Source organism: Parambassis ranga, chromosome 5, assembly GCF_900634625.1.
Source record: "Parambassis ranga chromosome 5, fParRan2.1, whole genome shotgun sequence".
NCBI classification, from domain to species: domain Eukaryota; kingdom Metazoa; phylum Chordata; class Actinopteri; family Ambassidae; genus Parambassis; species Parambassis ranga.
The window spans coordinates 15,675,849-15,697,678 of NC_041026.1; the positions used below are offsets into that span (position 1 = coordinate 15,675,849).

The 21,830-nt window shown below is 40.3% G+C and overlaps 1 protein-coding gene across 1 annotated transcript; it reads left to right on the forward strand.

The window, feature by feature from the left end:
- The first annotated feature begins 7,791 nt into the window (after positions 1–7,791).
- Positions 7,792–21,349, forward strand: slc6a1b (solute carrier family 6 member 1b). Its single transcript, XM_028405003.1, has 15 exons — positions 7,792–8,110; positions 9,402–9,833; positions 11,076–11,207; positions 11,374–11,474; positions 11,888–11,997; positions 12,335–12,467; positions 13,187–13,321; positions 13,603–13,706; positions 14,085–14,209; positions 14,602–14,714; positions 14,945–15,076; positions 16,216–16,318; positions 16,453–16,553; positions 16,750–16,917; positions 18,919–21,349. Exons 2-15 carry the CDS (start codon positions 9,587–9,589, stop codon positions 19,030–19,032), a joined length of 1,818 nt encoding a protein of 605 aa, XP_028260804.1. The 5' UTR covers positions 7,792–8,110; positions 9,402–9,586; the 3' UTR covers positions 19,033–21,349.
- The last annotated feature ends 481 nt before the right edge of the window (positions 21,350–21,830 follow it).

Sequence of the window (21,830 nt, forward strand, 5' to 3'; positions counted from 1 at the left end):
ATACATGTCACCTTTTAGCATGTTTAATGGAGCAGTGCTGCAGTTGGAGTTGGAGCTCTGAGCTCTCCCTCTGGAGTAAGTGGGGTGTAGAAAGTGTGTGATCGGGTCATTACATAGCCAATTATGCTGAACTAACCTAGCAGAGCTGACACTGGAGTGGCAAACTGCCGGTCTATTCAGGATGACAAGGAAAATAAGAAAGAGGTGTTTTACAGGAGAGCATGTAGAACCCACAGTTTGCTCCTACATAATTTTATATAGTTTTCATAGTTGCCAATTTGAACAGAACACCTTCTATCAAAACATGCAGTCTGTGATTTATTTTCTGAAGCAAAAAAAAATAATTAAAGATCGTTCCATTTATTTTGTGAAACAACCAGGACCCTTTTAAGGTGAAAAGAAGCAGACGTGTTAACTCCGCATGACAAAGACGTTCTCATTTCTCCTTCAAGTGTTGTACCTTCCCTCCTCCAGGGAACGTTTTTGAAAGCTCGTCCTTGAAATGTCAAATATAAATGGCAGCAAAGAAAGGCTGCAGACTAGCCAGTCTCATTTTATTCTAAATTATCTGCAGTAATTTTGCTTCTGCAGATCATCTTATGCTGAAATAAAATGTTTCTAAATAGCAGATATTTCATATAATATCAGCCAGTGTATTTGTCAACAGTTGGAAGACGACCGTTATCACATGTTAGCTGTGTGCGCAGCATCTTCCCCTAACTATGAGGACAATATTCATAACCAAATACAAAAAGAACTTAAAATATGGTGCTTATACGTCCTCTGGTACACGTGAGGGCAGATCACTGTCAAAAACTGACTGAAATTAGCTCCACAACAATATTATAATGAATTTATTGCACGGTGTGGACTGACTTCAATGTGGGATGAAGTCAGTGTACATTTAATGAAGGATGATGTTTCAGGTTCTTACTGCACTGGTTTGTTGTTATCCTGTGTATTTTTAGTCCTTGTTCAGAATATAACAATTGTCATAACTGTAAGAAAACATCATTTAACCACTGGATACATGCACTCTTTAGCATTTGTTTTATATATATATTCAGATTGTTTTAGGATAAAATTAAGAACTATTCCGCACTAGCTGCAATAATTATCTATTTGCTTGATTGCGTGTTTGGATTGCATGCAACTGGTTTTAGCAATCATGAAACTATGAAAGCCCACAGGCCACGAGCTGCTGCCAAACAACATAAAGCATTTGATGGAGCGAACCAAATTTAAATTAACCCCTTAGAATCTCATCTGACGACCCATATTCTAGATTCTATAAAACGTAATGAGCCTGCTGAAGCAGCAGCAGCAGCTTATGGAGCCGCAGGAGCATATAGCAGCCATTGACTGCAGCCTCAGCTTCTGGTGTTTCGGTTTCTCACCGAACTCACTGTGACTGCTTGCCTTTGTTTCTCTGCTCCAGATCTCAGTTCTTGCCCTTCAGTGCATCAGTGTTTTCTGTCTTCTTTAATCTAGCAGTTCATATATTCTACTCAGACTCTTCAGTCGGTCTAAAACCTCCAGGCTGCAGCGTTATTCGAGACGTCACCTCTGTCAGCCAAGTGGCACCCATAGAGCTCTATAGACGTCACAATAATGTGACTGTATGTATTTATTTATGTCTCTGTAGTCTTTATTAAATATTAGTTAATGATTAAATCAGTGGTCTCTGAACTCCAGCTCACAGATTTTTCCCTGTTTCATGTCTGAAGTGACCTTTGCCCTACAAAGTGGTCCAGAAGGATGTGAGTGACCGCCTAACCAAATGGCCAACTGCTCCGTTGCCTAGCAACACATCAGCACATATTTCATTTATCACAGCAGGGATTTGCACTTTAACTGTATGAATTGATTCAGCCTCAGTTTGATTCATACATTTGCTCTGGATGCTTTTATTTTGTTGGGTTGTGTGAGCCTGAGAGACAAAATAAAAAGACTGATGAATCGGAGAAAGGCTTTATCAAGTGAAAATTATTGAAAATTATCTAAGATTTACAGTAAAAGTTACTGACAGAAAACATTCTGTGCGACATTCAGGGCCATGCTGAATGGATTCCTTTCCTCTGTGGCAGCAGCGTCAGCCAGCCATGTGTTGAGGGGGCAGGTGGCAGCAGATGCAGATTCCCTGAAAGTCATTAAGTCTGAATATCAGTGCTGACTCCTGGATCACATTCTGCCTGCCTCAATTACTTTCACTACGTGCAGCAACCCATAGAAAACAGTTTGGGAAACGGCATTAAAACCCAGAGAAATGCAGCTTCTGACTATTCTGTGGTGATGTATAGACTGATGTATGCTAATGCCAACCACTAATTAAGTATGTGATAGATGAGATTAAGGTTGCATGTAATACTAGACAGTGACAGTTTGTGCATTTCTAAATCAGATCATCTTTACAAATTACAAATACATCAAGATTCAGTAGAGTGGAACATCCCAGCTGAAGCTAACAACAACCAACAAGCCATAATTCATATTTCTGCTACAAGCCAATCAAACCAACTCATCCAGCATCTGAAGTCCCCCCATTCAGTTCTGCTCTGAAGTTGTAAAACAGGAGATTGATGTGGAACATTAATGGAGGTGAACAAGCAAGAAGAAAAATATGTCCTCTGCTATAAATTATAGCATAACCAGAGGCCAACGCATATTGATATTCCCATTACCCAGACCAGTAAACCCTCTGGACAACAGAAGCAGCATTTAGTTTAGATTTTTAATACAATGTCAATAATTTCTCTGGTGCTTGCAGACACAGCAGATCTGATCCTGCATTAATCTGAGTGTCTGAGCGTCCTTTGCTCATTTATTTGAATTTATAATGAACAGATGTGATGAATAATGTGAGAGACAGTCAGCAGGAGAACGGGTGCTTTGTGTTAAATCAGATTTATCTACATGATGTGTTTGTCTCTCCATATATGCCGCACAACGACAAATAAAAAAGTTTTTTTCTATCAGTACTCTAATATCTGATGATATTGGATGTGTACAAAATTGTACATTTTTGTGTTGCGATGTAACTGAAAATGATGCTGACACAGCAGTTTCTGGGGGAAAACCCTGTGTAGAACACAGGTTACACTAAACATGTCACATGGTATATCTCACCTTTAATGCCATGATAGTCAAATAAAATAATATATGGAAAACAATACATCATAATAATAAACTTTATTTCTCCTAGGTGCAGCTGACATCATATGTCCTGCTGGTTTAGGTGTAAACGCCCTTTTTGTATTGTAACTGAGGCTACAGTATACTGTGCAGGTCCACCACCTCCAAGATTTATCCGAAGAATAGCCAACTGGGATTACACTAATACAAACGATACACAATTTAAACACAATTTATTGTTTATTTGAATCATAAGCTCCTTCATTAGTGTTCAAATACAAGTGTATTAGTAAGACAAATGTAAGCCCTTATTACGTATGTTTGTTTTCAGGTTGATACCACTATCACCACTATTTTCAAGACAAAAGAAGAAATCAACACCTGCAGGGATGAATGTTTTGACCGTGGTTTACAAGATGCATCTACAGATACTGATGGGAAATCTGATGGAGGAATTCATTGGACCCAGGCAATGTATTGTATCAAATAAATATACTGTATCTGACTGTTCTTAGTGCCACTAGTGTCACGACCCCAGCTGTAACCTGGGTTTTATCTTGAAAATGTTCCCATTTCCTGTTTTATTTTCTAGTTCCCGTGGCCTCTCTCGCTTCTTGTTGTTTGGCTTCCTCCTTCCCTGTGTGTCTCCGCCCTTATCTGATTACCCTCATGTGTCTCACCTGATTGTTGATTTCTGGAGTGACCTTTTTTGTACCGAGGCCTGGATTAAATCTTCTGAAATCATTCATGATGTAAGTAGTGCCGATTCAAACAGAAAACAACACCACAATGAAGACCCATGTCTTTGCACCTTCGTTGTTCATTTACATAAAGGTATAACGGTGCATATTAGCTTTCACAGAGCATGCCAGTGTTTCACAGTGTGCCTAATATCCACTGACTTGAGCCCTCTGCTGTGCCAGCTCACCTTTCACACAGTGGTCAATACTGCTGCCAATACCAGCTCTGAGGTGCAATAATATTAGGCTCCAGCTCCAAAGTACAGCAGAAGCTGCAACAGTCCAGCCTTAAACAGGCAGTATAGGAAATTGGCCAATGTCTATCATGCTTGTACTTTCCTCAGCTGCTACTATAAAGCTGGAATTTGTGGGAAACTGTCGTTTTCGCATGTCACCTTTCAGTACACTACAGTCATATAAGGGGAAAAAAACGAGTACTGGACATGTTTGGCAGCTGCAGTTTTAAAGGGAATGTTTCCTGATGCAGTGTGGTTAATGATGATATGATCGCTCCGTCATCAGACGCAGAAAACAAGCACATCTTTCTTAATGGACCTTTTACCTCATGGTCTGTGAATGACATGCTGCATATTCATCTGCTGCACCTTTTTAACCTCTCTCAACATGTATCATAAATGTTGTTATAAATCATGACAGGGGTCAGAACAATGTCACGGCCCATTTACAGAAACTACATCACTCATCCCGTGTCTCTACACCTCTCTGATAGTTGGACCGTGACGGGTTTTTAACAATAATTGATTCGGTAAAAAAACCTGTGTGTGGCCATTAAGAGAAAAAAGAAACTTCTTTGCTTTATAATCGCCCATAAAGTTTCTTATTCAGTGATTTTGCTTATTCTAATTTGTCTTTGAATTTTTTTTTGTAAGCTCTCAGTGACATCTACATTCCTCCCTGGCTATGAGAAGAAGGAGTGAGGAAGGCAGGGCGCGAGGCCAATATTTGTTTTAGTTTGCCGCTGTGTTTCCACCCTCCCTTTTATAGAAATGCACCCTGGGTTCTTTTTGTGCATCACCCGGCAACAGACACATCACTTTGTCTCCATCTTTTCAGTGCAAGCGGAAACGTCACACCGAGGCTCTTCTGGAGAGGCCTAGCAGCATACCTGACTGTCTTACCAATGAAGAGCCAAACACACATTTGGTTGGCCTGCAGTGTGTTACACATAGCTGGCCCTGACAACAGTCCCTCCCTCTCTGCACCACCCGAAAAGAACAGAGGCTTTTTTTTCGGATTAAATAGACATGGAAAAGCTACGGTATGGGGCTCCTGCTTCTGTCTCTTTGCCAGTCTGTCTTTCTGTTTACCTCTTTATCTCTTTAATATGCACAAACACACACGTTGATTTCCATAAGCTCTCAAGTGCAAAGCCAACATACAAATATGTTAAAAGAAAAATGTTGGTTTAAAGTTATTTGAGCTGCTAAAATACATTAACACTAGTAGACAAACTAACTTGGAACGTGCTCTGAGCTAACACAGGTTTTCAGTGTGACTCTGCTATAAGACTGTTCCAGGCTTTGGTCCTGCTTTTAGTGCACTATGGATTTATAAAAGGTCAGTGCCTGCCACCCAAAATACCTATTAGAGGGTAAAAACATGGGTTTTTGTTGTTGTTTTTCTTCTTTATATATTTGTAATGGAAGCTGTTTGTCTCTGTCTGTTAGTTCGGTCCACAGACTGAGAAATCACATACTTCACTGATTGCATCATACAAACAATACAATTCATAGTCTGCAGAGGATGAACCCTGATAACTGCATTTGTATTCCTGAGTTACCCTTTAGCACCACCATGAGGTCGACAGTTGTAGTTATGGACCACATATAGCAGCTCCTCCATTCGATCAAAGTTCTTTACCTTCGAGAGTAATGACATCAGTTAAATCCATCAAGCTCACATTGCACTTAGCATTACAGAAACATTTGGCTTTTGTCAGCAATATGAAAGGGTGCAATGTGCAGTTATTCCCACATTAAATGGCTCCAGCTCCAACTGGTGGTGATATTGAAGCGTGACACTTACAAACATGCTAATTCTTGCGCCTTTTGGTGTACCTTCTTTGATATATAAACGTAGATTAGCTGCTTTCCAGTATTTTTATGGCACTGAACATGACAAAAAAACAAAGGCAAGCATACTTTCTGTATTAATCCACATTTTAGCACATCACTGTGATTACCGAGCCTCACCATGTATGTGGACAAAACACATTTCCACATTTCTACGAGGCTCTTTAAATACGCCTGAAATGTAAAACACATCTGTCATCATTATCACTGTCATCTGCATCAGCGTTTTGTCTTTCCCACATGAACAATAAGTTTCCGAGCATTGCTTTTGTCCCCTGTGTCTGAGCAGTGAAACTGACAGGAGGCCAGCTGTCTGCCTGTGTGTTTGCCTGTACTCCACTCTCTATTACTACCACCTCCTTCTGTAATTACAAGCTTCATCGCACACAGGCTCACCATCAGGTGGGGCCGGGGCCACAAGCACAGCACCGCCACCAGCTCTTGTCAGTGTGGCATTTTGAATTCCCCCCCATGCGAATGCTGCAGGCTAACGGGAGGCTTTTTGCACATCAGAGGTGCCACAGCCTGCGGGCCAATCAACCAGCTGGGATTAGAAATGCAAAATTTTGTTTTATATCATTAGAAGGTTAGCTCACCCCTCATTGGTTCACCATCTGGGCATTCTTTGCTTGTCTCTTGGTGGTGGTGGTGTGGCTTCTCTGCACTGTATCAGCTCTGCACAGCCTACAGCATGGCGGAAAGAGATAAAACGAACCAAAGATGGAGGTTAAAGATTTGAGCAGATGAGCTAAAGGATGAGAGAATAGCGGGAGAACAGCAATGACAGAAACACAGGGAAGGTGGGTAAAGTGAGCTGAAAAAAAGAGAATTAAAATCAAAGGACAAGGAAATATTAGGAGTTCGGTATCATCCATGACGACAACAAAAGCACGAGACACTGCATGTGATAAATTCTGATAATGAAACAAAGCTGCTTTATCTTCACAGTATCAGAAGTCAAGCTCAGGTGTCATCTGGCAGGATTCACAAAACATTCAATACATCACAAATATCACAGTTTAAAACCATGTCATTCTCAAAGTCAGAGTCTGTTTAATGACATTAATTCTCACTCAGTTTCACAACTAACTGTTAAACCATGAGAGAGTCTAATCTCCCGCTGAGACCCTAATATTTTATCTCGATGTGGGAGTTAAAGTAGGCATTAAGACTGCTCATTTGGGATGTTCCACAAGGGTATTTCATTTTGGAAGACAGCAGGCTAAGAAGATTATAAGCACAGTTTTCAATTTATCTCACACACCCTGACTCCTTTTATTGGCTGGGACCCTCTTATCATGTTTTGCCAGCAGCAGGAGCAGCCATTGGCATCTTCCTCTGTATGCACTGCTTTGGAGTAGCTGCATTTGGTGCAACATTACTCTACTTATTTTTATCCTAAGTAGACGATAGCTTTAAGCACATGAACAATATATGGATAAAAGACAGAGGATGAAAGGGCGCTCATGTGTTATTAATGGTGACCTGATGGTGTGTAGTTAACTTTAGAGGTAACTTTGGACAATTGGAGGATTGCATAAAAATGTTAAGTAACCCGTGGAAGTCTGCATCAACTGGCCTTTGAGTGAGTCAGAGAGGAAGAGAGAAAGGGTGACAGAGAGGGAGAGAGAGAGAGAGAGAGAGAGAGAGAAGTTGCTGATGTAAAAAAAAGGAGAAAAAAGCTGCAGGAGTAAGGATATAAAACCTGGAGACAAGAGGATGCTCCTCTCTCAAACCCGCTGCCATCTCAGTGGTGGAAATGTTGGAGTTGGGGAGGGTCGACTTTGAGGTGACATTGACGCTATGTAGATGAGAGTGAGGATCCTGCGCTCCATGTTACGTCCCTGCTTGCTTCAACTCAGACGGCGGCAGCTCCTTTCCCCGTCTTCTCTCCCCTCCTCTCTTTCAGCACCACTCCTTTAAGGACAGCACCTCGCTCTCTAAGACGCATTTGTCCACCAATCCTCCCCCCCTTCCCCCACTCAGGATCATATGCTTTGTTCGCTGTAGTCGGATGCAAAGTTTTCTTTCCTTGGTTTTTACTCCAGTACAGGTGCAAGGAAGTAACTTTTTTGAAAGAAAAATATATATATTGGATTTTTTTCCCGTCGGGGAATCAGATCTGGCAAACTAACAGATTTTTCTGTAAGTATTCTGTTGCACGATATGTATTTTTTTGTTTTTGTAAATTGGAGAAAGATTTGAGTTAGTCGCTGTCATTAAATGCGAGGACCGTTGAGGAATGTGTCATGTGCAGATGCGCTGAATTTGGCTGCGCGTACGGATGTGAGTGCACTTCAGTTGATGGCGATGCAGATTGATCTCCCGAGGATTGTTAACAAATTGGGTGCTCCAGTCAATCGGCATGACCGTGATTCTAATATGTGAACGCTAAGAAATGTGTAGAAAAAGCGCACAATTCTGTGTTCAGATAATGCCGCTGTGTCTTAAAGACAATTGTAACCTCAAATGTTAAATTAATTTTTTTTCATTATTTAAAATTCGCGTCTTGGAAAAATATCCAACGACTCTGAATGTAACCGTGTTGCTTCATATCGTTACGCACCAGGTGATGAAGCGCAGAGAGCGCGCTCCGTGCGCCATCCGGCTATTGTTTTCCATCAGATGCATCCAAAAACGTCATTTTAAAGTACAAATAAATACCATACACTGGAATGCATTGTCCTTATAATAAAGGTAATATTTCAGAGACGGTGTATCTAACTTCATATGTAATTCAGTTTAATTAAAAAATGGCGAAATACCCTCTGCAGACATTTGATGAAAATGTCTAACAAATCTGCAAACTGCAGTGAGTTATTAGCCTCTCCAGGTGATTCATTAGACCTCGTCGCGTCTGACTCCTAAACGTGTTTAATTGCTCTTCACTTGTACCGGAGCAGTGGGAAGTGGGCCATTGAATTTAGAGCATAATGAATCAAGGACAAGAGCAGGCTTTAAATTTCTGCTAACATGGATTCACTCCAGGCAATTAAAAGTCATTCTTATTGCATGGGAGGTCTTTATTTGATCCCGTGGGGTTCACGAATCGTGGGGCACATTTTTTTCCCCCTCTTTACCCCTGAAAAAATGTTATGCCTCTGAAATGGATGCGTAATTGTGTACAGTAATATATACATATTGTATCATTTAAATTAAACGCTCAACACTGTGCCCGACTTAAAAGGAATTTTGTCACTTATTTAATCAAGATGGTTGTTTTTTTTTCCTTTGACATTTCATTAAATCAATGTCCTTTAAGAAATATTTATTAAAAGTGGAAAATAATAATTACACTTTCAGCCTGTAATATAACATTCAAGCAGAATTGCACTTTTAAAAACATTTAAAATACTTTAACTAATTTAGCTTTAGTGATGAGGATAATCTTTTTTTTCTGTGAAATTTTAACTCATACATATTTTATGTTTTTCAGGGTCGCTGGGTCGTTGCTAAGGTGCCTCTGCCTCCTAATCATTCTCAGCACCCCTGTTTATTCATCTTTACGCGGTTATTCTCTGGGAACTGGAACTACGAGACGGATAAGCTGCTGTCTGTCAGGACCGGTGCTGAAACCCCTTTCTCTTCACTGGTCTGGACTATCCGACACACATTGTGATCATGGCTACCAACGGGACCAAAGCCTCGGACGGACACGTCTTAACGGAGACAGTGAATGACGCGCCCACCACCACGCCAAACGACAAACCCAAAACCTTGGTGGTGAAAGTGCAGAAGACGAAAAAGGAGCTACCAGAGAGAGAAACGTGGGGTGGGAAATTTGACTTTCTTCTCTCATGTGTCGGATACGCTATCGGACTGGGAAATGTCTGGAGATTCCCTTACTTATGTGGGAAGAACGGCGGAGGTAATCAGGAATTCTTGGCATTTTTTCAGCTTATCCACACACCAAAAGGAGTTCAAAGATCTGACATCCAAACCCAACAGTTTGCTCGCAGAGGTTTTTTTAATTAAATTAGATCTAGAGTAGGGTTTCTCAACAGGGGGCGGTACCGCCCCCCAGGGGCCATTTGGGGGGGGGGCATTTTGAACGAGACAGCTGAGAGGTATACAAGGTATAAGTATCTATGTCAAAACAAACTTTGCGAGTTTGAACATGAAATAATATGTAACCGTATATTTTGGGAGTGATTTGATTGGTCACGTTTTCCTACTACCTGCACGTCATGTCTATAGCAACGCCCCTAAACAAATTCAGCGAGATCAGATGTGTAAACCCAGAGACTGTAAAGACGGGGGTTCGCAAACACTGCTCTAGGTGACGTTAAATTGATGTTAGATTCAACTGTTTGCAAAGAAAAGTTGGGAGGGAGATATTGATCACTTAAAGTTACAGCAGACTGTGTTATTTGGCTGATGATAAGCTGTTTATCACCCCCAGCCCCCCGGCCTCCCCAAAATTAGGTGAGATCCGTTTTAGGGGCCTGGATCAACTAGATGTCCCTGAATGGGTGACAGAGCCATTCCGGGTGGAGGCGTCCGTCCAGCAGTGCAATGTTCTGTTGTTTTCCGCTGCTGTGGGAGAAGACTCGTCTTCTGCTTCTCGCTTTTCCCACGTCCTACCTCGTCAGGCAGGGATTCAGCCAAGCTCTCCACTTACAGATGAAGTACCGCAACTGTCCGAATTTGGTGGACTCCGGTGTCCTCAGACTGAAACTGACATCTCTGTGTCGTGCAGTTAAAAAGCTGGCAGCGAGCCACCAAGCACAGGTTAACACTGACGTTAGCCCCTTTTTCTAAATAGGTTAAATAAATGTTCAGTTTTCATAATTGGTTCCTCTTTGCTTTAAGTTGCTAATTTGTTAAGCTACTATAAATTGGCTACAGGCTGATGTTGCCGTTTTGTTCCTCCGGAGGCTCATGATCAGGTGAGGAGGTGTTTGTTCAAAAAAGGTTGAGACCCACTGATCTAGAGCATATTTCCTTCCATCATAACCATGCGTAATTGCGCACAAGCTGTGCAGTGATCTGGGGCGCAGTCTGGAACCAAACACTCCCTCTGCCAAAATGTCCTATTGGGATATGTTTAGTAGCAGTAGTATATCATTCACCGTCATTTACACACCTTTACTTCTCACCTCTCATTCAGGGGCCTTCTTGATTCCCTACTTTTTGACCCTCATATTTGCTGGCATGCCCCTGTTCTTTCTGGAGACGGCTCTTGGTCAGTACACTTCTATTGGAGGTCTTGGAGTGTGGAAGCTGGCGCCAATGTTCAAAGGTAAAAAAAAAGTAACATTACTTTTGAGGCCCTTTGCCCGTGTTTGTTTGACTGTCTGCTTTATGAGAGTCAGGTTGGAAAAAAAGGACCGGCACACACATTGTAATATCTTATTATTGTTTTATATCAACACACACTTTAACACAATGTTCTCCAATTGTTTCAGGTGTGGGTCTGGCTGCTGCTGTTCTGTCCTTTTGGCTCAATATCTATTACATTGTTATCATTTCCTGGGCTCTTTACTATCTGTACAACTCCTTCTCTGCTGTGAGTATTTGATATTTAAAATCCACCTTTTTAAAAAAGTACTGATGTTTTGGACATTGATGTGTTTCCCTGCACACTCGGTTGATTTATGTTTGTTTGTATTTTTGTTAGTAATCCTTTAGTCATGTGACAGAATGTTTTGCTGCATCTCTTATATAAGGCTACACAGTCCTTAACAGAGTATGACATTTATTACTTCCTTTCCCACATAATTAGTGCCTTACACAAGGTATTGATAAATGCATTTGGCAACAAAGCATTCACTCCTCTGAGAAAAGCATGAAATCCCAATGTCCCGAATGAGTATCATGGTCTTGGCTGTGCGACAACCAGAGAGAATGGGACCCAGCAGTGGGATCCAAATAAAAAAAGCTGTGTGTGTGTGTGTGTGTGTGTCTGTGTTTAATTTCCAGGAGCTGCCATGGCAGACTTGTGGCAATTCATGGAACACAGATCGCTGCTTCACCAACTACAGCATTCCAGATACCAGAAACTTCACCAGCTCTGTTGTGGAGTTCTGGGAGTAAGTTAATCCGAGCCTGTTTATATCACAGGGATGCAGTTTGTAGCTACACAGATATCTCACCCCCACCTGCTGAGTATGATGAAGGGTCAAAGCAGGGGTCAGAGTCAAAATGACGCTTTGCATGAGATGATCCAATGACCCACCACAATCCTTTAACAGCCATCCACCCCAGGGAAGGAACCACACTGGTCAGAAAAAGAAGGCCACAACAGAGAGGCTCTTGAATATCTAGTGTGTGTGTGCATATTTGTGCATGCAGCCATGCATGCCATGTGTGTCAGATCAAGGATGCCCTTGTGCGATGGAGTAAGACCTCTTTACTTCTCCCCCGCAGACGTAACATGCACCAGCTGACGGATGGTCTGGAGAAGCCTGGGGAGGTCAGGCTCCCACTGGCTATCACACTCGCCGTTGCATGGGTGCTCGTCTATTTCTGTATCTGGAAGGGGGTCAGCTGGACTGGCAAAGTAAGTAGAAGAGGACAAGAACAATGGAGGCACAAAATCAAAATTGCTGTGTGAAGTGCTCAAGGTCACTTCATACAACTGGCACAATGACACACTGGAGATGACATAATATTTATTTAAACTCTTTATATCCTCATTTGAATGTGTTAAATTTTTCCAGATTAGCTTTCATTTCAACATTTGTAATTTGCTTAAATATATATATATATATATATATATATACATATATATATATATATATATATATACATATATATATATATATATATATATATATATATACATATATATATATATATATATATATATACACATATGTGTGTGTGTAGGTAGACTTTTACAGGATAGTCACGTACAGCGCTGGGGTCTGTTCTGGTCTGGGGTCTAGATGTTATCAGCAATCACATGAATGGTGTTGATTTTGATTGCACAGGGCAAAATTAGATCAGATAAGGAGGGAAATAGTGCAATGGCACTGTGATGAACCCAGTCATTCTGGGGTCATTGTGCCTCTGGGGAACAGCTGACTAGGGCGCTGTGCTGTGCTGTGGGGATGGTGTCACAGTAACACAGTAAGTTGATGAGTGTTGAACAATTTTGCAGTTTCTTTTCTTAATGTTTCAATCCATAGCAGAAGATCTATTCCAAGGGGCGAAAATGTCACTACAACAGCTGTTATGGTTGAGATAAGATTCTAATGATAATGTTTTGTCCCACAGGTGGTGTACTTTTCTGCCACATATCCTTACTTTATGCTGTTCATCCTGTTTTGCCGTGGCATCAGTCTTCCTGGTGCTTTTGATGGAATTCTGTTCTATATCACACCAGACTTCAACAAACTGAAGGAGTCTGAGGTAGGCTTGTTTTTTTTTCTGCACACCAAAATAAAGGGATCTGAACAGGACAAGCTAAACTGGTGCAGTTTAAATGTAAATATTATCACTGTCATTAACTATCAAAAGAGAGAGGATCATTACCATGAAGCACTATTTCCCTGGGTTATTTCATCTTTCATTGATGTGTATTGGCATTATTGTTAAATGAAGTCATACCGGCCTGGTCATTGTTTTGCAAAGATTTATATTTTTGATAAATGTTTAACCATCTTTTCTGTGTGTGTGTATGTGTGTGTCAGGTGTGGCTCGATGCTGCCACACAGATCTTCTTTTCGTATGGGCTGGGATTAGGTTCTCTGATTGCTCTTGGCAGCTACAATCCCTTCAATAACAACGTGTACAGGTATTTCATTGAAATACATTGCATTTCCGGTTCATCCTCAGATTACATTTAACTCTCACTTACATTTTATTTTGATAAGAAGACTGTTTTTTTGGTTGTTGTCTCCGCTCTGCTATCTATTGTGGGACTTTTTGTTGTTCTGTTCAATTCTGTGTATCTGTGGCCCAAACTGTTGTAAAATTGCTCCAACTCAGTGCCATTTTAAAAGAACAGGTCAATATAAATGTATGCAGCCACTGTGCTGATGCAAAATGGCTTTCCAGCTTTCCCTCCCCCCCCCCCCCCCCCCCCTTCGCCTCTCCACAATGTGTGACGGGTTGATAAGGAATTGATACAGGCGTGACAATGGCTGCCTTGTGCTCTGTCTCCCCCCTACAGAGATTCTATCATTGTCTGCTGCATCAACTCCTTCACCAGTATGTTCGCTGGCTTTGTCATCTTCTCCATCGTGGGATTCATGGCCAATGTAACAAAGAGACCCATCGCTGATGTGGCAGCCTCAGGTAATTGCAATCAATGTTGAAACTCAATAGTGACAATAGGTGCAAGCAAGAGACACTGAGCCAAAAGTCAGGATTGAAATGGCTAAATGTGTTATCTTTTTTCCAGAGAGAGAGAGAGAGAGAGAATTTTCTTTAGCACTACGAGTTCAGATTTATGGGATCATTAAAACGGAAATTTGCTTTGTCAGTTTGCATAACTGTGTGTGCTTTGCAAATACTCTAAGTTTGACATGCAGTGCAGTTTTTTCATCTCAAGGACAGATTAGAATTAAGTTAGCTTGTTTGGACTATAATTGCATTTTTTCTACTGTAGTAATGACTGAGTTTATTTAGAATCCAGTTGGAGTTCCACTGTAAGTCATACTGTCTATATTATTTGTTGTTGGTCACAGGACCTGGCCTGGCCTTTTTGGCGTATCCTGAGGCTGTCACCCAGCTGCCTGTCTCCCCACTTTGGGCGATTCTCTTTTTCTCCATGTTGCTTATGCTGGGAATCGACAGCCAGGTAAATTTAAACCTGATTTTTGGACCAAAACAGTACACTTTTCTGACTTTCCCAAGGTTTATCTATGAAATGATTGTCCCTTTATACTCTTCTGCTGGAAATCTTTGAAATGTGTCAAAACATTTTGACAATGTTCTGTCACTACATTTTAATCTTAGCAATGTTTTGATTGTGACAGAAATGTATTATATAACACAGTTCAGACATGACTCTCTCATGAATCTCTCCAGTTCTGCACTGTGGAAGGCTTTATCACTGCACTGGTGGATGAATTCCCCCACATACTCCGAAAACGTAGAGAGATCTTCATTGCAATCGTCTGCCTTGTTTCATATATCATTGGCTTGTCCAACATCACACAGGTAAATATGATAACGCACCAACTCTTAGAGGCTTTAGAGGGGATGTTTTGGGGTTTTTAAGAATACCCTGGTGGGATCTATTTTATTTAGTCTTTCTTTTTGGAGTGTAATTTCCTACACATTTCTAGTAGTTGTCCCACAGGACAGTAGAGGTTTGATCTCAGGGGCTGACCCAATAACCTTCTAGGTTGTTAGCTTAGCCTGCCATGGGTCCCTCATGTGAAATTGAAACACCTTGTAAGTAAAAGGGTCATGGGGCCATAGACCTCTTGAGACTGCAGTTCCTTATCAGACCAGTTCAGGTCATGTAGCATTGTGTTTTAAATGGCCAACATGAAACACATTTACAATAAAACACAAACTAAAGGTTGAATTTCAACACTGAGCCAAAGACACAATGTAATCTGGAAGGATGCTAACATTATCAGCTATATTGACTTTTCATTTCTCCGATACTCCCAACACACAAAAATGGCTCAGCACCTCTAGTACTGGTCTGTAGTACTGGTCAATAGAGTGATATAAGAACCATTTTATCCTATTCTTTAAACCATCCATATATTTTGCAGCTGCAATGCTGCAAACCAATCTGTATGACTAACAAAACAATACACAAAGAAACCAAAAGTCAGCAGAAAGCTGCTCGAGTTGTTTTTGTCCTTTGGAGCTAAAATGACAAAAACACCTTAGGCCAAGGTCATGTTTCACTTGAAGACGCTGCATTGTCCCACTCTCCCTGCCACACTGGATTCCCATCTTTTGTCACCCCTATTGGGATAAGACTGTTAGCCAAGTCGCTGTTCTGACCAGTATAATATATATCATGGTTTACAATGATAAAAACATGAAACGGGTCCTTTTGAGTTTGTCCACAGAATGGAGGAATGAGTGGAGACTTTCCGTGTTTCAAGTTATATGTTTGATCTTCAAACATCCTATGTGCGAATCACAGCTTCAACAAGGAACTGATTCTGTCCTCACCAATGAGGCGTCACTAACCCCCACCAGCCACAGCCGCTGGGGTGCTGTGGCTCCTCATGTCATTCTGCTTCACTAGTTTAAAAACTGTAGTGTATTTACCTGCTTCTTCTCCTTTCTCCTTCATCTGCCTTATCTTTTTACCATTTCTGTATTTGCAGGGTGGATTGTACGTGTTTAAGCTATTTGACTACTACTCAGCTAGTGGAATGTCGCTGCTGTTCCTGGTCTTCTTTGAGTGCATCTCAATCTCATGGTTCTATGGTGAGCCAAACTTTGTCTTACTAATGTTGCAAACCAGTCTAAGAATCCATTTGTTTTTCTTGTGCCAATTTGTGTGCAACTAAAATCTTAAGCTGTAACATAAGAGGTTTGTTGTGGTTAATCATTGCTTCCAGGTGTGGACAAATTCTATGACAACATCGAGGAAATGGTTGGCCACAGGCCCTGTCTGTGGTGGAAGGCCTGCTGGCTCGTTTTCACTCCACTCATTGTGGCTGTAAGTGCTGTTATAATTGACCAACAGATATAAGGATCTATATTAGGAATGACTGTTACAATTATATTAGTCTAATTCCATGTTGTGTTAGTAATACAACCTTCATCAATCAAGCTTCATCAGTGTATCCTTTGCCTAAGATGAATAACAACCATCAAAGTTCTGAGACCTGTTCTTTTGCCCCTCTTGTGTGCAGGGAGTCTTCTTGTTCAGCGCAGTGCAAATGGTTCCCCTGACTATGGGAGACTATGTGTTCCCAGCCTGGGGTCAGGGGGTCGGCTGGTGCATGGCCCTCTCCTCCATGATTCTCATCCCTGGCTACATGGGCTACATGTTCCTCACACTTAAAGGCACATACAAAGAGGTAATCATTCTAGATATTCATATTTGATGCATTTTTTGTGCACCACAAAACTGACATGCTTTTAAGTGGGGCTATTGGGAGTATATATTTAAAATATAGAGATTTCCTAGAACATATGCATCACTGTAGCCACTTCTGAGCATTTCACACATCCATTAGCTGGTTTGAATTCTAATCTGTAGTCCACAGCAAAGCAGGGAGCTGGAGAGTTTCAAGTGGATTAGTGTGTATGCAAGATTTTTTCTGCTTAAGCCAAAGTATTATTACATACTCTATGGCTGGCCAGTCTAGCACAGGGACAGAACCGTGCATTTTGGGAAGGGCAATGTTGTGTGGGGATAACATAATAATAAATGCAACACTTTATTTTACAGAAAATAAAGAAGAAAATGACCCATGTAGGAAGGCTTTGAGCAGCATTTAAGGTCACCATTTGCTAGAAAAGGAGCTGCATTATCCTACATTTACAGCATTATTATTAAGAAAGTGGTACCTTCTAGAGCAGGGGTCTCAAACTCAACTTACCTGGGGGGCTGCTGGGGGTAGAGTCTGGGTGAGGCTCTGCCACATCAAGTATTCCACAAAAAACGGTTTCAAATATTCCAAAAAAAGTACAACTGGTCCAATCTTCCCAATCCTTATTAATAACAGGTCAGAACATGAACAGTTCTTCGGAACATATAACCTCAGAACCTCTTAGTTAATCATGTTCCAACCACATGAACAAATTGGCTAACTTGTCAACAAACACCACCAGAAGCTGTCACTTGCCTGAGCCCATGAATGATAAAACAATATAAAAATCACAGGGCAAGCCTCAGCAAATAAGTGTGTGTGAGAAAAATGTGCGGGCCACACTAACACTAAACTTTAATGTCAAGTGGGGGGCCATAAAGGGCCGCAAGTTTGACACCCTGTTCTAGATTATTAGCAGCCTAAAGACGATTCACAGTAGATGTGAAAATGCTGCCCAGTGTAAATTGGTTCTGCATTTAAAATTGAACTTTCGATAGTTTTGTAATTGTCAAACACTGATGCATGCTGGGTAAATAAATAAAAGATAAATTGGCATAAAGAGTAGAACTGCGATAAAAGGATTAGTTAAATTGAATTTTTAATTACTTCTGTTGAACTCGAACAGCCACCGAGTTTAATAACATCACATGCGTTCATATACAACACGGAGGTGCATTACATTATTATTGACCAAATGATCCTAATCAATAGCAGATAATACATTTTCCTCTTACCATTTACATTGAGAGCTTTTTTTTTATTTGCAGTCATCCACAGTGCGCCGAATAATTGGCTTACATGTATACGGTCCCTGGTGACAGATAAAGCTTTATAGCAGCCGCTGACAGATTAAATGGGCCATAATTGCAGGCAGTGCAATAGAGGCTATCAGAGGCGATGTGCAGGTGTCAGATCCTGCAGTAACAGCTGATGGCTGATTGTCTAATTGTAGCAATCAGCCGGTTGATTAATGCTCTGCACCCAGGCGGACGCTCGGTTTCACAAACACTCCATAAAAATGCCTACTGCAGAGCCCGAGTCCAACGCTATCCACAGCTCAGAACACTTCACAAAGTTTCGGAAGCTGCGATTCATTTTTGTTAGATTTGTCTCCCCTGTCCCTTGTTTGTCCTTAGATGTCATAACAGTGTGAAGGATGTCATTCATTCTGCTTTTTTCGAAACCTGAAGATGTTGTATTACTTGTCCCTATAAGGTTAGTGAGCTTGACTGACATAAATTGTGTCAGTGGTATGCTTTAGATTCTTAAATCTAATAATATGTATAGCTTAGGGATGGTGTCTCTGACAGAGTCTTGTGGAAGAATGAGGACCCTGGGGCCATGCATTCATCAACCTGCAGCTGGTGCACTTTGTTATGGGTTCAATAACAAACTTCCCGGCTGCTTTAGTCAACATAATATGACAATTTCTTCTTGCAATCTCAAATTGTGTGTGTGTGACATCAGCTGTGTTCCTCTTCTCAGCGTCTGCGGATGATGATCAAGCCTTTGACGCTGGTAAAGGCTCAGGAAAATGGTCCAGACCAGCAGACAGAAAACCAGAATCAGAACCCTGCCAACGAGGAAGCCTACATCTAAAAAGAAAAAGAAGAAGTTCTGCCTGTCTCTGTCTCAACGGCCAGACTGGCCCGTCCACTACAGAAGAAACGTAATCAAGGTTGGGAACAACCACTAGACTTCTATGTCTGCTTTTATTCACCTACCTCCTGGGGACATGTGAAACCAACCTGATTACACAGTTATTTTTAGGGGTTTTTCTGTTTGTTTATTTGTATAATACAGAGTTATAAAACAAAAACAAATTACCCAGCAAAGTTGTTGTGATATTATGAATTTCATTATGCAAAAAAAGGTTAGTCTTTTTAGAAAAGGAAATGTGACTTAGAAAATTACTGTACATTGAATATATATAATTTAAATTTGGAGGCCCACGTTGATTCAATAGTATTGTGCTTTGAAGATATTAATTAATCTACTAAACTCCAATTACTGTACAAAGAAAAATATCAGTAAAATGCATTTTGCTTGTACATGAAATAAATACATTAAAATTAATGCAGTGTAGTAGGTGGTGGGGGGACAAAAAATGCAAATTGAAAGTTTGTAAATTGAATATTGACCAATTTTGAGGCAAAGACAAAGTGGAAAAGTGTAACAGGTTAAGGCCAAAACATAATTCAACCTGACTATCACTCCCTATATCGCAGAATCCTGCACTTTGCCTGAAACGTTTACCACCCACTGTCTGGGGCTACATGAGAAAAGCACAAGTACAGTATGACATTTTTGGAGGGTCCAATATCTTTTTTTTTTTTTTTTGGCATGATTGAAATCAGCAAAAATAACTTATGTAGGATACAATAGCAAGAGACTGTTATAATTGTTTCTTTGTTTTCTAAAGAACAATAACTTTGTATGTTGTCTGAACCTTTTTTGTAGGATAATTTTTAGGTCATTTTTCTATATGTGAGAGTGAGAAGGACCAAAATCATGCTCTAAGTTTGAAAGATTTGTGCAGACATTTGACCCGCTGATTATATACATCATCATATAACAATCCCCCTTTTTGGACTCAGTATAGAGCAATAGGGTTAGTAAAAAAAAAAAAAATCAGCATCCGCCTACAAGCACAATTTGAATCTGCAAACTACCACCTCTTATAATTAAGGTGTTAGCCATTACAGGAAATCCCACATTTGCACTGTGCATATTATAATTTCAACTGAAACAAATGTGAAGTTTTCATTGACGGACAAGCAGCGAAGTGGAAATAAAGTGTTGCAATAATCCAATGCTATAATAAGTCAGATTTATGTTTGGAACTGTGAGGAAGCTGCTGTGCTGTATTGGAGACTGTAAGATGGATTTCTATGATAAGATACCACTGTTCTGGCTGGATACGTTTACTTGTATATCTATTTAGTAACCCACTCCTCAGGAACAAAGGTGGACGTGACCAAATTCTCAGATACTACAGTGAATACTGTATTTAAAAAAAAAAGCATCTATTCTTAAATTTTTATCCCATAAATTCAACATGCTACCTAGACTATATCTACACACATATGTACGTGGGCACACACTCAAAGCTGATCCAAATTGTTGCCTTTTCTTTCTCCTGTGTGCTATCTAGCTCTGCTAGCATCATTTCTTTAGGTGTATGTGACCTGTTATGGCCTTCAATCGGTTATTTTAGCACACCAGAGTCAGAGAACGAAAGCACTGTTAATGCAGCAGGACATAGCCAGATGCTACATAGGCCAACACCACTGAAACTACTCCTTTTCATAGGATAGATTTTAAAATAATAATCTATTATTACATATCAAGTCTGCTCAGCAATATCAAAACGTATGTGCAGATGCTGACTTTGTGACAGACAGCAGATATCGCTGTATTACTATGAAGAAGGATGAAGGGAATTTGCTTCTGTGGCAGCTACATGCGACAGGAATCAGGTTGAATCAGTCCCAATTATTTTTTTTGGAAATTTTTTTATTTATGTTTTCAAAGATATGTGAACTAAAATGTGCAATGACAAAAAGGTTCCGTGAATTTTGTATAAAGTTACCATACTGCAGTTTGTTTCTCTCTTGAATGATGTTGTAAACTGGACTGTGTAATACATGTATCTGTGAATGTCTGCGTTTTTCTTTCGTTTTGTCTAAATGTTGAACAACAAAAGAAAAGAAAAGAAAAGAAAAAAGTGATATTATTTGCTGTTTTCTGCAATAATACTATCTCAGAAACTGAAGCACATATCTCTCTCAACTGTAAAGAAAAAAATTATAATGACAATAACAGAATAGAGTAATAATAAAGATGATGATAATAATAATAATGTAATAGAAATGTCTAGTCAGAGAATATTGTTTTGTATATTTCTAGCTGTTTCATGGGCCTAATGTAAAATATTCTATGTAAAAAAAAATATAATAAATGTCTTTAGATGGTGTTATATGAAAAAGCATGATTGCAATATATGTTATCTGCAAAAATAAATAAAGACCTATAGATTATAATGTCTGCATCATGTATGTTTTTCTATTCAAAGAGCAGATTCAGCATTTAAAGTAACAGTGAAGAGTTAAAATACATAATAGGTTTGTTATTAAGCTCTTTTGTTTGTTAAATGAATGCAACACTTTGCCTAAAAGGTTTGAAAATGCTGTTCAAATTTGCTTTCTTTCTTTCTTTGTTGAGTGAGGCAGTGTTGCGTTATACTGACCTGGCTGCTCAGTGTCAATGCTAATGCTCTATTTATTACATAACTGCGAATGAATACGCGATCATCTTCAACACCGCGACTCACAGTGGCTGTAAACCTAGCTGACAGAAGCTACTGCCAAAGCAATACCCTTATGGCACCTGCACCG